Source organism: Eubalaena glacialis, chromosome 4 (assembly GCF_028564815.1).
Source record: "Eubalaena glacialis isolate mEubGla1 chromosome 4, mEubGla1.1.hap2.+ XY, whole genome shotgun sequence".
Taxonomy (NCBI): Eukaryota; Metazoa; Chordata; class Mammalia; order Artiodactyla; family Balaenidae; genus Eubalaena; species Eubalaena glacialis.
The window spans coordinates 38398457-38411667 of record NC_083719.1 but is presented as its reverse complement, the minus strand read 5'-3'; the positions used below and the strand labels follow the sequence as shown (position 1 = coordinate 38411667).

General features: G+C 39.7%; 1 protein-coding gene across 1 annotated transcript in view; it reads left to right on the top strand.

Moving 5' to 3' along the window:
- Positions 1-1332: 1332 nt before the first annotated feature.
- EMB (embigin) overlaps positions 1333-13211 on the top strand; it is a 48486-nt gene continuing 36607 nt past the window's right edge. The window contains exons 1-2 of the mRNA XM_061187771.1: positions 1333-1610; positions 12227-12316. Of these exons, the coding sequence (XP_061043754.1) occupies positions 1502-1610; positions 12227-12316 (199 nt within the window). The 5' untranslated portion in view covers positions 1333-1501. The remainder of the gene's footprint in view (positions 1611-12226; positions 12317-13211) is intronic.

The window sequence follows — 13211 nt, the reverse complement described above, 5'->3', positions numbered from 1 at the left end:
TTATAGCCATAATTTTCTGACTGAGACGAGGCTTTCCTTAGATTTGTAGTTCATAGATAAATAGCTCTCTAGATGTGTGTGTGTGTGTGTGTGTGTGTGTGTGTGTGTGTGCGCGCGCGCGCGCGCGCGCGCGCGCTCCTTGCAGTACAAGAAATGAACACAGTGCCTGGCACTTGGTGGAAATTTAATATTGCTTAACGAACTGTATTATTCATGTTCTCTCGATACAAATTTAAATAATCTACATTTTCCCTCAAAGTTTTGCCTATGTAATATTAAACTGGAAACAGGAATATTTTAAAAATACACACCAATTAAAAATTAATCATTCCTGTATGAGGTGAGCATAGTTCTTGTCTTGCACTTCAATTTTCAAAATTCGTATCTAACATTTTCTTTCAATCCTTTTTTTGACACATATATTTTGAATTTATGACTATCAAACCTGACATTGCAAAGACAAAGGCAGAGGGAACAAACTCATGAGAAATACTTTTAAAATATATCTTTTAATGTGTTATAACAGCCTGGAGAATTATCACATCTTACTACTCCTTTATGTGGTAATTAGATTCCTCCTATCCTCTCCGATAAAGCAGTAGCTTTTAGCTGTTTTATTTTATTTGGTCGGGAGCACTGAAAAATTCCAAGCTACAGTAAGTAAGGGATAACATTATTTTAAACGGTGTTGGAGTTTGACAAAGGTCTACAGGCTTGTGCATGTTACACAGTTATCTACTTCCCATAGTTTTGTTTCTTGAGCTCTAAGTGGCTTCTCGGAAACTGCTAGGTTAAGCAAACAAAAGAAAAAGGAAAACAGACTGCGGGACTCTTGAGACTCTGAAACCTTAATCTAAAGCGAACCGGTTAAGCCTTCAGAGACTGGAGAGGAGGCTGTGTGCGATTGGTAGGCAGAGCAAAGACAGATTAGTCCAGGATGCAGGGCAGCCGGATAGCGCCTTCCACCAGCGCACACATAAGCCTTCTTAACCCAGAATGGCCGGGGTAGCTGAAACGCGTTCCCAACCTCTGTCCCACTAAAGTAAATAAGTGAACCTTGCTTCAGATGAACTGCAAAGGATAGTCTGCAGATATATCTATACATATATAGATATTAGGAGTTTCGACCTCTCTCCCGGGAGATGGGCTAGGCGCCACCTGCCAGCGTCTTTAGCAATCTGCCTCCCTGACCTGCTGGGGCGGAGAGGAGGCGGGGGAGGATGCGGCGCGGGGGTGGCCACCGCACATCCGGGCGCTCCTGCAGCCGGCCGCGGGCTGCATAATTGATGGAGGGCCGGGCGCAGTTCTGGGTGTGCTGCTGGCACGGTGAGAGTGTCTCAGGGGAGGAGGGCAGGGCGGCCGGCCCCTCCCACTCCGCCTTTTCTCGAGTGTCCTGCCCCCGGGCCTGGCAGCGGGCGCCGGGCCGCCGGCGAGTGTGCGCAGCGACTCCGGGCACCGACGGCGGTGGGTGCGCGAGGACCGCGGCGGACCTGCTGGCGCCATGCGCTCCCTCCTCAGTCTGCGGGGGCCCCGGGCGCCGCCCCTGCCGCTGCTCCTCCTGTGCCTCCTCGCCCCGGTGCGCCGGAGCTCGGAGGACGGCCGTACCCCAGGTGTGATGGTTGCAGGGCCAAGGAGGGGGCGGAGAGCGCGCGGGGATCCTGGGGCAGAGGCGCGGGGATGCTGGCGACCGCGGGTGGGGAACGGCGTCCGCCTACGCCCGTTTGCCACGCTAGGGTTATCTAAACTGGCCGAGAGGCCGGTGCGGTTCGGGCTCCTCCATGGAACGAACAGCGCCCTACGAGACGGGGTCGTGCGTAGTAGGGCAGTGTCTGGGTGTTCCTAGGAAAAGGGCGTGAGGGTGCGGGCAGGAACAAGGCAGCGACTTGGCCTCTGCTAAAGTGGCAGGATCTCTGAAAGCCACATTTCCCAAGGCCCTTCACTTAAATCGATAGTGAGGCTTAAATATCCCCTCCTCCCTTCCTGGCAGGTGGGTTGGCTTTGATGATGTTTTTTAGAGCTGAGCTGAAATAACAACAACAAAACAAACAAAGCCCCACGACTTAAGGATAATGTGTGTATCTTCTTTTCTACCTTGGTCTTTGAAAACAAAGACCATGGGTTTTTCTTTGTATTTGTGGTTGTATTATTAAGACACTGAAAGAGGGATTTTGGTGCAAAGCATCACGGAAACGAACACCAGATTTGCCATTTTAGCTTCACCCCTTTATAATTACTTTTTATGGTGAAAGTATTCCATCTAACCTACTTTCTAATGCAAGTTCCTGTGTTATAAATTTCGAAGTATTAGCAGCTAATTAGGATAACAGACCACCTCCAAGTTTGCAAATATTGCCCATCAGTAACTAAAATCAGGATATTATTCTACACAAGGTTTCGAACCTTTAATAGAAATTCATTTTTATGCACTTATAGCATGTAGATTTTTTGTAACATATTTTGAAGATGGAAAGATAATCAAATAATAAGATTACTCATTTTTTAATAAATGTCCTTTAACAGGCCTAGCTGTTAACAACTTGGACAAAGCATTTTGGGTTGCCTCAGTTTCCAAATTTCCTCACCCCGCTTTGCAGCCACCTTTCTCTTTTTCATTCACACCACTTATAAAGAATGGTCAAGGACGTTTTCTACACCCTGCATATCCCTGATTCACCTATCATTCACCTGAGAGTACTGCACTTCTGAGGACCAACGCATTCTAGGTGTGTCGTAGAACTTTGGTTCTCGACTTGGCTGTATGTTGGAATAACCAGCGAGCATTAAAAATGCTGATACGTGGATCCTGCCCTCAAAAATTCTGATTCAGTTGGCCTGGGATTCAGCCTACACGTGAGGAGTTTTAAAAGCTCCCGTGTGATTTTAATCATATGATCCTAAGCAGGTTGAAAACCACTGCTTTGAAATGATATGGCCTAGAGAGTGCACTGTTGGATAGGTATTCCATTGGTATGAGGGAGTCAGGTTTAAATTGACACTTAGAGCAGACTTCCAAAGAGAAAAGTATGAAACAAATGAAGGTGGAGTAAATTAACAAATAAAGTTTTAAATAAATAGAATGATGTATATATGTACGGCAGATGTCTGTGTGTGTATGTAGCACAAGTCCTGTCCTTTAAGCTCCACTTAAGCTAAAATTATGGAAGAATGTGACATATAAAAGGCATGAAGTTAACAATTCATTTCAAGGCAGAATTAAAACTTGTGAGGCAGCCTCATCTCACTTTATAGATACTGTATCGATCTCGGTGAGGTTCAGTTTCCTCCTTGCTAAAGACCATTGTGAAGTTTACTGGCTATTTTTTACCTAGGTGCTTTTGAACTACTTGGAAGTAGGTGTTCTATAAACCTAAGATTTGGGGCCAAATTTAAAAAATAAAAATGTTTATCATTTTTTATCATAAATGTATCATATTTACTATGTAACAACTGTGTGCCAGGCATTGCACCATATAGTTTACAGCTCTATGGGTTAGTTTTTATTATCCCTGACTTTCAGATGAGGAAATTGGAATTCAGAGGGGCTAAATAGTTGCCTAAGTACACATAATTAAGCAGTAGAGCAGGAAATTTAGCACTGTTCAGTCCGATTCCAAATACTGTGTTCTTAAACTCAGTTGTCTCTCTGAGATGAGTGGGTATGTCTATGAAAGTTTGGAATCATTGACAGAGAGCAGAGTGTGTGGATACAAATGCTAGATTTGGGCTGTAGGGCTTGCTGACTCAGTTTGAGTCCTGGAATAAAGTTGGCACAAGGACTCACCTTAACTCTTTTAGGCTGTTTTAATTAAATAAGAAATGTAAAATATCTTTATGAAGGAGAAATATTACATAAATGGGAATATTTAAAAATCATTATTATTACTCTTATGGGGGAACAAATCGAAGGAAAGGGTCATGCTTATCTTTTGAAAAATGTTTGCAGGGGTGTCATTTGAAATGATCATTTTTAACTTCTAGAGGATGTTGCTTATATGCTTCCTTGATCAATGCCCCCTTCCTTTCTAGAGACACACAGAGCAACTGCCCGGTAGTAAATATTTGTTGGAACAAATATTCGAGCACCTACACATGCCTTACATTGTTAGTCTATATCTAAGCAGAAAACTTTAGCAGTTTTTACCTTTCATGGCATTTAAACTTTAAAGGAACAGATTGGATATAAGCCTGTCTTTAATAGGGTTGTATCTGAGGCATCAAAATTTTGACCCTAAATTACCATCACATTTGAAATTACATTATATACACATTTGTTAAGAATTAGTTCAACTGGCTCTTCCTCGTCCTGGCCTTTTATCCCCACCTCTCATCCCCATCTCCTTCCCTCCCTTCTGGGAATGAGTCCTGTAGTCATTAGGTGGGGAAATGCGGAAGCGTCTTCCCTGTTGAAGGGACCCAAACGGTTTCAGATCAGGGAATTAGAAGCTGAGCTCAGTCAGGATGGCATCCAGGTAGGAGAGCAGCCCCGTGCAGAGTGTTAGAGCCGAAGCACATGAGGTGGGCGTTCCTGCATAAGGGTGGTCTGATGAGAGCCCTCAGAGCTGAGCACTGACAAGGGCTTCTCCGCAGCTATGGCATGCAGGTCTGATCCTGATCACAGGATGGAGGTAAAGCACGCAGGAGCAGACAGTGCAGGATGCTGGAGCCTAAGTGCGTGAGGAAGACACCTCTTTGGGGCCAATGGGAGATTAGTTATATATGGGGGGATTGATCAAATAAGTAAAGCTGGTGAGGATAACAGAATCTACGTTTTTCTCTAGAGAAGAAGGAAATAAACGGGGAAAACTAAAATGAACCTTGTGGTGTTGGACTGCAGTTGGCAGCATTAGTGTGAATTCATGACTTTAAATATCTATCTATCTCTATCCATGTCTTATGTCTATATATATCTATATAAATAGATGCATAAATATAAACGTGTATGTGTAAATATATGTATAATGCATATATGTGTCATATATATTTACAGGTGATCCCTGAACACAAAGGTTAATCTATGTATAATTTATAGTCAGCCTTCTGCATCAGTGCATCTGAGGATTGAACCAACCATGGACCATGTAGTCACATAGTATTTACTCTTGAAAAAAATATGCGTATAAGTGGACCCTTGAAGTTCAAACCCTCATTGTTCAAGGGCCAACTGTATATATGTATGTATATTATATCCATTATATATATGTTGTGTGTGTGTGTATGAATATGTACACATGTATTCTTAGGTCTACCCACTGCGATGGAGCAGTGATTTCCCAGCAGTGATGAACATACTTAGCACCCAAATCTTGATTCTAAATACATTTTTTTTTTTTTTTTTTTTTTACTAATAATAACTTGGACTTTTTGTAGAAATGGCTGATATCAGAACTGGAGTGGGGAAAGGATAGGATAAGCCTGGAACATCTTATGCCAGAAAGCAATGAAGTGTTCAAAGAATGATGGGTGATGTCAAAAGGATACAGAAGCCAAAGTGAAGGGGGTACGACTGGACAAACAGAGCATGAAAGTAAATAATAATACTAATGGACTAGTATCCATATGCACTGAATAATGTCCATTGAATTATATAGGTATTCATGAGTACATACTGAACTTAATTAATTAAATGAGTCAATTGAAAGTTTGATGAGGCACAAAATATTATATAGTTTCAAAGTAACTTCCCACAAAATTGGCATTAATGAAAAGGGAGAAAGAATAACTTTTAAGTGGAGAAGCCTGGCAGACACCACTTTAATCAAATGATCAGAGTGTAAATCAGTAAAGAAAGAAAGAAAATTGTGTGTCATCTGACAGGGTGCAGTGAGAAGAACACAACATCTCCTCTGTGACTTTCCTGCCAAAGATGTCTACTCTGAATCTAATCGTATAACAACTTAACTATCCTGAAACTTTCATAAGCATCAAGGTCATAAAAGTCAGGAGAGACTAAAGCTGTTTAGAGTGAAGAGAATAGAGGGACATGGCTCATGGCAGCTCATGTGATCCTGAGCTGAAACCTTTGGCTAAAAAAGTACATTATAAAGACTTTTATTGAAACTTAGATAAGATGTGGGATGAGATGATAGTGCATAAATGCTAATTTCCTGATTTTAACAGCAGTATTGGGGTGAAGTGGGCTATGTCCTTTGTAGGAAATGTTGTAATGTTTCTGAGGTCGAATGGGTCATCAGGTGACCAACTTGTTCCCCAGTGGTTCAGGGGAAACATTCTTTACTCTGTACGTAAAACTTTTCTGTTAGTTTGAGATTGCTTGAAAAGCAAAAAGAATTTCAACTCTGAGAAAGCTTGAATTAACAGACAAACCACAAGGATAGCTGAGAAATAGTCATCAGTTTATGTAATTAGGTACGATTTTCCAAAGGAGTATTTGCCCTCAAACAGAGACAGATTATAAGTGTTGAGGCTGTCTGTCCTAGATTGTAATCTTTTCAAGTTACTTTTGTATAGTTGGCCTCACATATTTCACAATATTAGGTGAACCCCGGAAATAAACAACTTAGGACACACACATTGACATAGAAGGAAAAAACCTCACAGTGGTTTACTAAAAATAAACTCTCTACTCCTAATAAAACATAGTCACTATTCATGCACAACAAAATATCTCAAATAATATATTGTTAGTATAGAAATAATAGATGTTATCTTTAAAAATGCTGTTTCTCTTTTAATTGAAAATAATATTTTTCTGGTATTTTTAAAGTTATTGTGGTCATATCATTACTAGTGTATCCCTACTCTCAAGATAGAATCTTTTTTACTATTGCCTTATAATTATATAGTTCTGAGATCCTGAAAGGGAATTTAGATGTCTCATCTGATTGATCTTGAAGCCCAGAGTGCCTTTGTGATGTAGCTAAGAGCCTGGAGCTAGCTAACAGCTGTAACTGGTTTCCTAGTTTGCATTTCAAAACTCCATCCAGCACTTGGTACCTCTTTGGAAAAGGTCCTCAAGATAGGAAGGGCTGCAAGAAATGTTCATGCTTTAAAATATCTGCACCTAAACCATGTAAAACAGCACCTCAGGGCTACAGGGCTATTTGAAGATTTTAAAAAATCATCACTTTGAGGAATGAGGGTTGAAGATGTACCTGTTTTGAAATCAGGATTTCTCAACTTTGGCATTATTGACATTTTGGGCTGGATAATTCTCTGCTATGGGGGGCTGTCCTGTAGAATGCTTAGCAGCCTCACTGGCCTCTACCTTTGTAGTGGGTGAGTTGTGTCACCCCCCAAAAGATGTTCAAGTCCTGACCCTTGGTATCTGTGAAAGTGACCTTATTTGAGAGTAGGGTCTTTGCAGATGTAATCAAGGTAAAATGAGGTCATGTTACATGAGGTCATGTTACATTAGGATAGACCCTTAACCCAATGACTGTGTCTTTATGAAAGAAGTGAGAGGGAGATTTGGATCTAGAGACACAGACACACAGAGGGAAGATGGATGTGTAAAAATGGAGCCAGAGATTGGAGTGATGCATCTACAAACCAGGGAATGCCAAGGATTGCTGGCAACCACCAGAAGCTAGGAAGAGGCAGGAACAATTCTTACTTTAGCACCTTTAGAGGGAGCAAGGCCCTGAACCTTGATTTCAGGCTTCTAGCCTCTAGAACTCTGAGAGAATGAACTTCTGTTGTTTTAAGTCACCGTATTTGTGGTAATTTGGTATGGCAACACTACGAAACTAATATAACCTACCAGGTACAAGTAGTAACCTCCAAGTTGTGATAACCTGAATGTCTCCAGACATTGTTAAATATCCCCTGGGCAGGGTGCGGGGAAGAAGAGAATCACCTCTAGTTGAGAACCATTAAACAAAATCTAAGTCCTATCAAAGAATAACCTAGTGGGTGAAACATTTAAAAAACCCACAGTCTCTAGAAAGAGCAGAGATCCTAGTTTTATTTGGCATAAGTTTCACTGTTAAAATATCTTAATGACCCAGGTGGAGGTAGTTTGAAACATTAGTTTCCACACTGCCCTTCAAAATATATTTTATTGCAAAAATCATATTTTAAAGAAAAGGTCAATTTATTTGCATTTCTATGTGACCAAGTTTTAAAAATAGTTTTACAAGGCTGTGTAAAAGTACACATTGCTTTTGTCATTAGGCTTTTTAATTGTTCTTTAATTTTTTTTTAACTAATCTAAAAATGACCTTCTTGTCCAATAGTTCCCATGTATATACAAAAATATGAGTTCCCTATCTAGACTGTTACCTGTCCCTGACTTAGAAAGTCTGACTTATAAATGTTCCCATCAGGAATTTATTTTCTTGCCAAAGCTTCTTTCCTCTTCTTTTCCTGACAAACTGTCTCTGGGGTATAGCGTCTAGGAATCAAGGTAGCCGTATTCCCCTTCTCTTCTTTTACTACTGCCGCTAGGGACAGGGGAGAGGTATCCTATATTCCTAGAGCCCAGCGGTAGAACTCTAAATGTATTGTTTACAAGCAGTATTGGTAATTAGATATTTTAATGCTATAGTTCAGCTATATCATGGCTTAAATGGCTTTTACAATTTGGTATGGGATCTCATGGTTATGTATATTGATAGTGTTGCTTCCACGGGGAAATATATTCTGAGTTTGAAACCTCTGTTTTATAAATAGTATATGTTATCCATTCCTAGGTTGTGTTTCTGTAATTGGGTTGCACATTTATATTGCTATTTATCAGAACGCTAAAACTAAGACTTATTAAAATAATTTTAATTATACATGTTGATAGCAATCAATACATTATGTGGATGAGAGAGAGAAAGACAGGGAATGGTATTTATCCTAATAGCTGTTTCTTATACCTTTCTTTAAATGATGTCCAGACCCTTCCAAGATTTTAAAATATAAGAGATCTGCGGGGGGGATGTTAGAGAAAATGCTTATTCTTAAATAGAGGTATAGTTGAACTGATTTTCTGACTTAAGTAAAAGCAAATCTTAAAACCCAATGCAGTTTTTTAGTGTTTATCTTTTTTTTTCTTCCCAATTTACTTCAATTAAATAGGGCCCCATTTAAACATGTGAAAATGTTACCTTAATATTAAATAGAAATTATAGCATGTTTATTTCATTTAAAATGTTAATAGCATAAATTATAAACCCTTCTAGCAATGTCTATTTTAAAATGTAATATGTTAAAGATATCTAAGTGGAGATCATTTTGCAATTTCCCATGAAACAATATAGGTGAAAATTAGAATGTTACACAGTTCTTTGATGCAACACCCTCATGCCCCATCGCCCAAGTAGAGGGAGAAAAATCTTTTAATCTCTGTGACAACTACTAAAAGCTACTCTTTTATGTTGGCATTTTGGCCACTACCTGTAAAAGAATGCCGAGTGGAAAATTTCCAGCAATGATTAATACAGGAGTGAGTATGATAACTGAAGGAATGCGTGTTATGATCTTGGCACCATCACTCAATATTATCCAGCTTTTCTGATCCTCCCTTCTCTATGAAATGAAACCCCAAGTAACAAGTCAGTGGCAGAACTTGGACCAGGATACAAATCCCTGACTCTCCATTCTGTACTTCTTTTTGTGACTCAGCCTAATCCTTTCAGGGAAGTATTCAAACCACATCTGCCTGAATCTCCTGCCAATGTCCTTTAAACACTAACATCAGCTGCATCAGCCTCCTGCCAGCTGTCCTCCTACTGAAAGCAATAAGGTTTACATTCTTACTTTTTTGATTAAAAAATATCTTGGCTAAACGATGAACTTCTCACTTTAATATTCTAACACCTTCTGCAGACTGCCCTGCTCTTGTACTCAAGACTTTTAAAGGAACTTTTCCCAAGACAAAAATCACAACAGTTATACATGCCCTTTTGCACTTGGGGCTTCTTCAGTGGAGTCTGGAGCCTGATCATGAATGCTTTAAAGGCAATAGGAAGTTAGGATACAGGTGGTGGCTGGATTATAGATGTCTGTTTGTATTTTTAATGTATGAGTTGGCAATTGGAAGTGGTCACAACAGTTAGTTATATTCTGGAACTATCCAAATTTTCCTACTCTTGAAGCTTGATTTTTCCTTTTCCTCCTATTCCTTCAACTTCCATAAGCTTATATTTTGCCCAAGTCAAGCCTAGACCCCTTTTCTCTCCTTATTCTAATGTAGGTCCTAGGGGGACCCATCCATCCACATCCTGCTGATGCAAAATGGGAAGATAACCCCAGCCTCAGAGCTCATCTCCTTGGCATTATCTCCAGCTCTATTCTACCTCCAGAGTCCTTCAAAGATGTAGATCACACTTCATACTCTGTAGCTCACATACCAACTTGTATACACCACATAGGCTAGTTACAGTCAATACTATAAATGGGTGCTACTCTGAAATTTTAATGACTCTCAATCACAAATTGTGGGCCTAAACCAACATTATTATGATCCATGTAGCCCTCCAGGAACCAAGTTTACTCAGCTTCATATTCCTTATTGGCATCAAGCATGTATGCTGTATATGTTCAATTATTTAAGTGAAATGAGAATGACAGCATTTTTTCAGCTTATGTCATCCTTACTGTTGCTGATACTGTGAATAAGAATAATGATAATGGTAATAATAATAATAAATGTCAGACCATCTCAAAAGGGTTATGAGCTTGTTTCAGGGATAAAAAGTGTGGTGAAGAGCTTCATGATGGCATTCTGCTCTGCAGTAGGCTAGGCCAAGAAGAAAGGTCTCCCGAGCAAAGGAAGCAAAGATATCAAAGCTTCTGTTTGCAAGCTTCACAGAACAGATGACAGAGTAGAACAGTCCTTTCTTTCCCACCTGCTGTTCCCAGGTGCTGTTCCCTCCTGGCTTCCTGTCCAGAAGGGAACAGCATCTGCCTTGATCTTCCTGAGATATTTTCTCTTTAATGCAACCTGTAAGTGAGCTATGCCCAGTAATAGAAAAAAAGAATTTTCATATTGATAGGTGACTTTTTGGCAATGTGTGTGTGTGCTTGAGAGAGAGTGACAGAGAGACAGAATAGGAATGAATGAATATTAGGTGTGGGTGGAGGAGAAATTTTGTATTCCTGACAGCCTAGTGAGAAACTCAGGGCATATTTTCCTAAATAATCACCGTCAGAGGGTAGTATGATTTAGGTATGTTATTTGTTAAAGGATTATTTTATGGGAAAGTGCATCCCACCTTCCAAGACTGTATTAGAAGTGATCAACGCTCTGGAACATGGCTAATTGGAGAGCTAGGTTCTGCGAGGTAGATTTTTTTATTAGGCAATATTGAAAAGCTGTGTGTAAGCTGAAGCAACAAAAATGATCACTTGCTTTGATAACATTTTTCATACGTTTAAGAAATGTAAAGAACTAGAAATCTAATCTTGCACTAGGAATAACTTTCTGAGCAGAGTGTTAAAAAATGTGGTGTAAAAAAGGCCCAGGTTTAATTTAAAGTGAATGAAGGGTCTTAAGAATGCAGCCAAGTTTACAATAATGAGCCTTTCTCCTCTGATTTGTTTGGTAAAGTTGGGGTAGTTTTCGTGGGAGGTAAGGTCTGTGTCCTGAAGTCAAAGAAACAGTAGCTAGTGTTAAAAAAAAAAAAAAAAAAAAAGAATCTTTGAGGAGAGTGGGACAGGTGGAAATGGAAACCTTGTTTCTTCGGTGAAAGTTTTTGAAAGAAGAGATAAGTGACAGAGAAAAACGGAAAGTTGGTTTGGTAGAGGACACACTGGACCGTCACCGTAGCTGGAAAACAGAGCAGCACAGACTCTCCCTGTCCATCCATTTATGTTCTCTGTCCTCTAGCGCCCGGTGCACTCTCTCTTATTCCTTTTTTACGCCCTTTATTTTGGTGTCTCTGTCCCTTTTTGTGCTCTCATCTTCTCTCTGCCTTTCTATGTCCTTTTTTTCCCCTGGCACTCTTATCTAATTTCTCCATATCTTCATTTATGTTTTATAAAGAAACTACAAATTTTAGGATAAGGAAAGGTTTTTTTTTAAAGCCATTTGATGTAATCAATAGGGATTTTTCAGTAAGAAAAGAACATAGAAAAATTGGAAATTTTGTTATATTTAATAGCTCAGTGTGTTTCTGAATGTCTGTGGAGCATGTAAGACCTAGTGAATCAGAGCTTCCTGAAAACATTATTTTTCATTAATAGTATACAATATACCATCTTAGCTGTTGTGAACTAGCTTTTAGACAGTCACTTAACCTTGATAATAATATGTAATCACATGTTCTTATTCTTACAGCTGCACCTTTCACAAGTCTACCTGTCCGGGAAGAAATGATGGCAAAATACGCTAACCTTTCCTTGGAGAGTCATAACATATCACTGACTGGTAAGTGTATTGTGTTTCAAATAATATAATGCCAGATAATTTTTCATTTTTAATTAAGCTACTGTATGAATTATGAAGTACTAAAGCCTGCTGCCAGTCTGGCAGGAGAGACACACCAGTACCTTATACAGTCATAACACAGTGTGACGGGGTCCCGTGCGACCAGGCCGGTGTGCCCTGTGTGAGGGAGGAGGCAGCCTTTCCAGGCATGGGGGTTAAATGCTCTCTAGAAGGAGGGCGCCTGGGACGAGAGGAGGGCTCATTTTGACGTGCAGATGCTCTTCGGTTTTCATCACACCTTGCTGGTACATGTGTTCAAATCACTGTTCACTGAGAGGAGAATTCATGTATCTGCTGGAAGGCCTTTAGGCAAAAAAATTAAATATGTTATCTATGACTGCTATGGAAAATCAAGCGAAGAATCCTGACATAAAACTCAAGTCTGCTTTCTCTTTTCACAGTTTTGGATTCCAGTATTTTAAAAGTAATCTCAGAGTTCTTTAAATGAGCAAGAGCAGTTATCTGTTTTAGCAACAATATTAAAAGTATAATTAGAATTTTAATCCTATTTATTAAGTCACTAATAAGTTTCATCCAATTATATGTCCAGGCTTTAACTGTCCTCTAGTCTTAAGAACGGTTTCTCTATTTCTGTTTAATATGAATTAAAGGTGTGCCCCTCCCCCCAATCTGATACCAGTGGAATATTTGCAGTGAGTTTTCTGGTAGGAGAACATTTTTTTTTTTTTTTTAATTTTATTTATTTATTTATTTATTTATTTATTTATTTATTTATTTTTGGCTGTGTTGGGTCTTCATTTCTGTGCGAGGGCTTTCTCTAGTTGCAGCGAGCGGGGGCCACTCTTCATCGCCGTGCGCGGGCCTCTCACTGTTG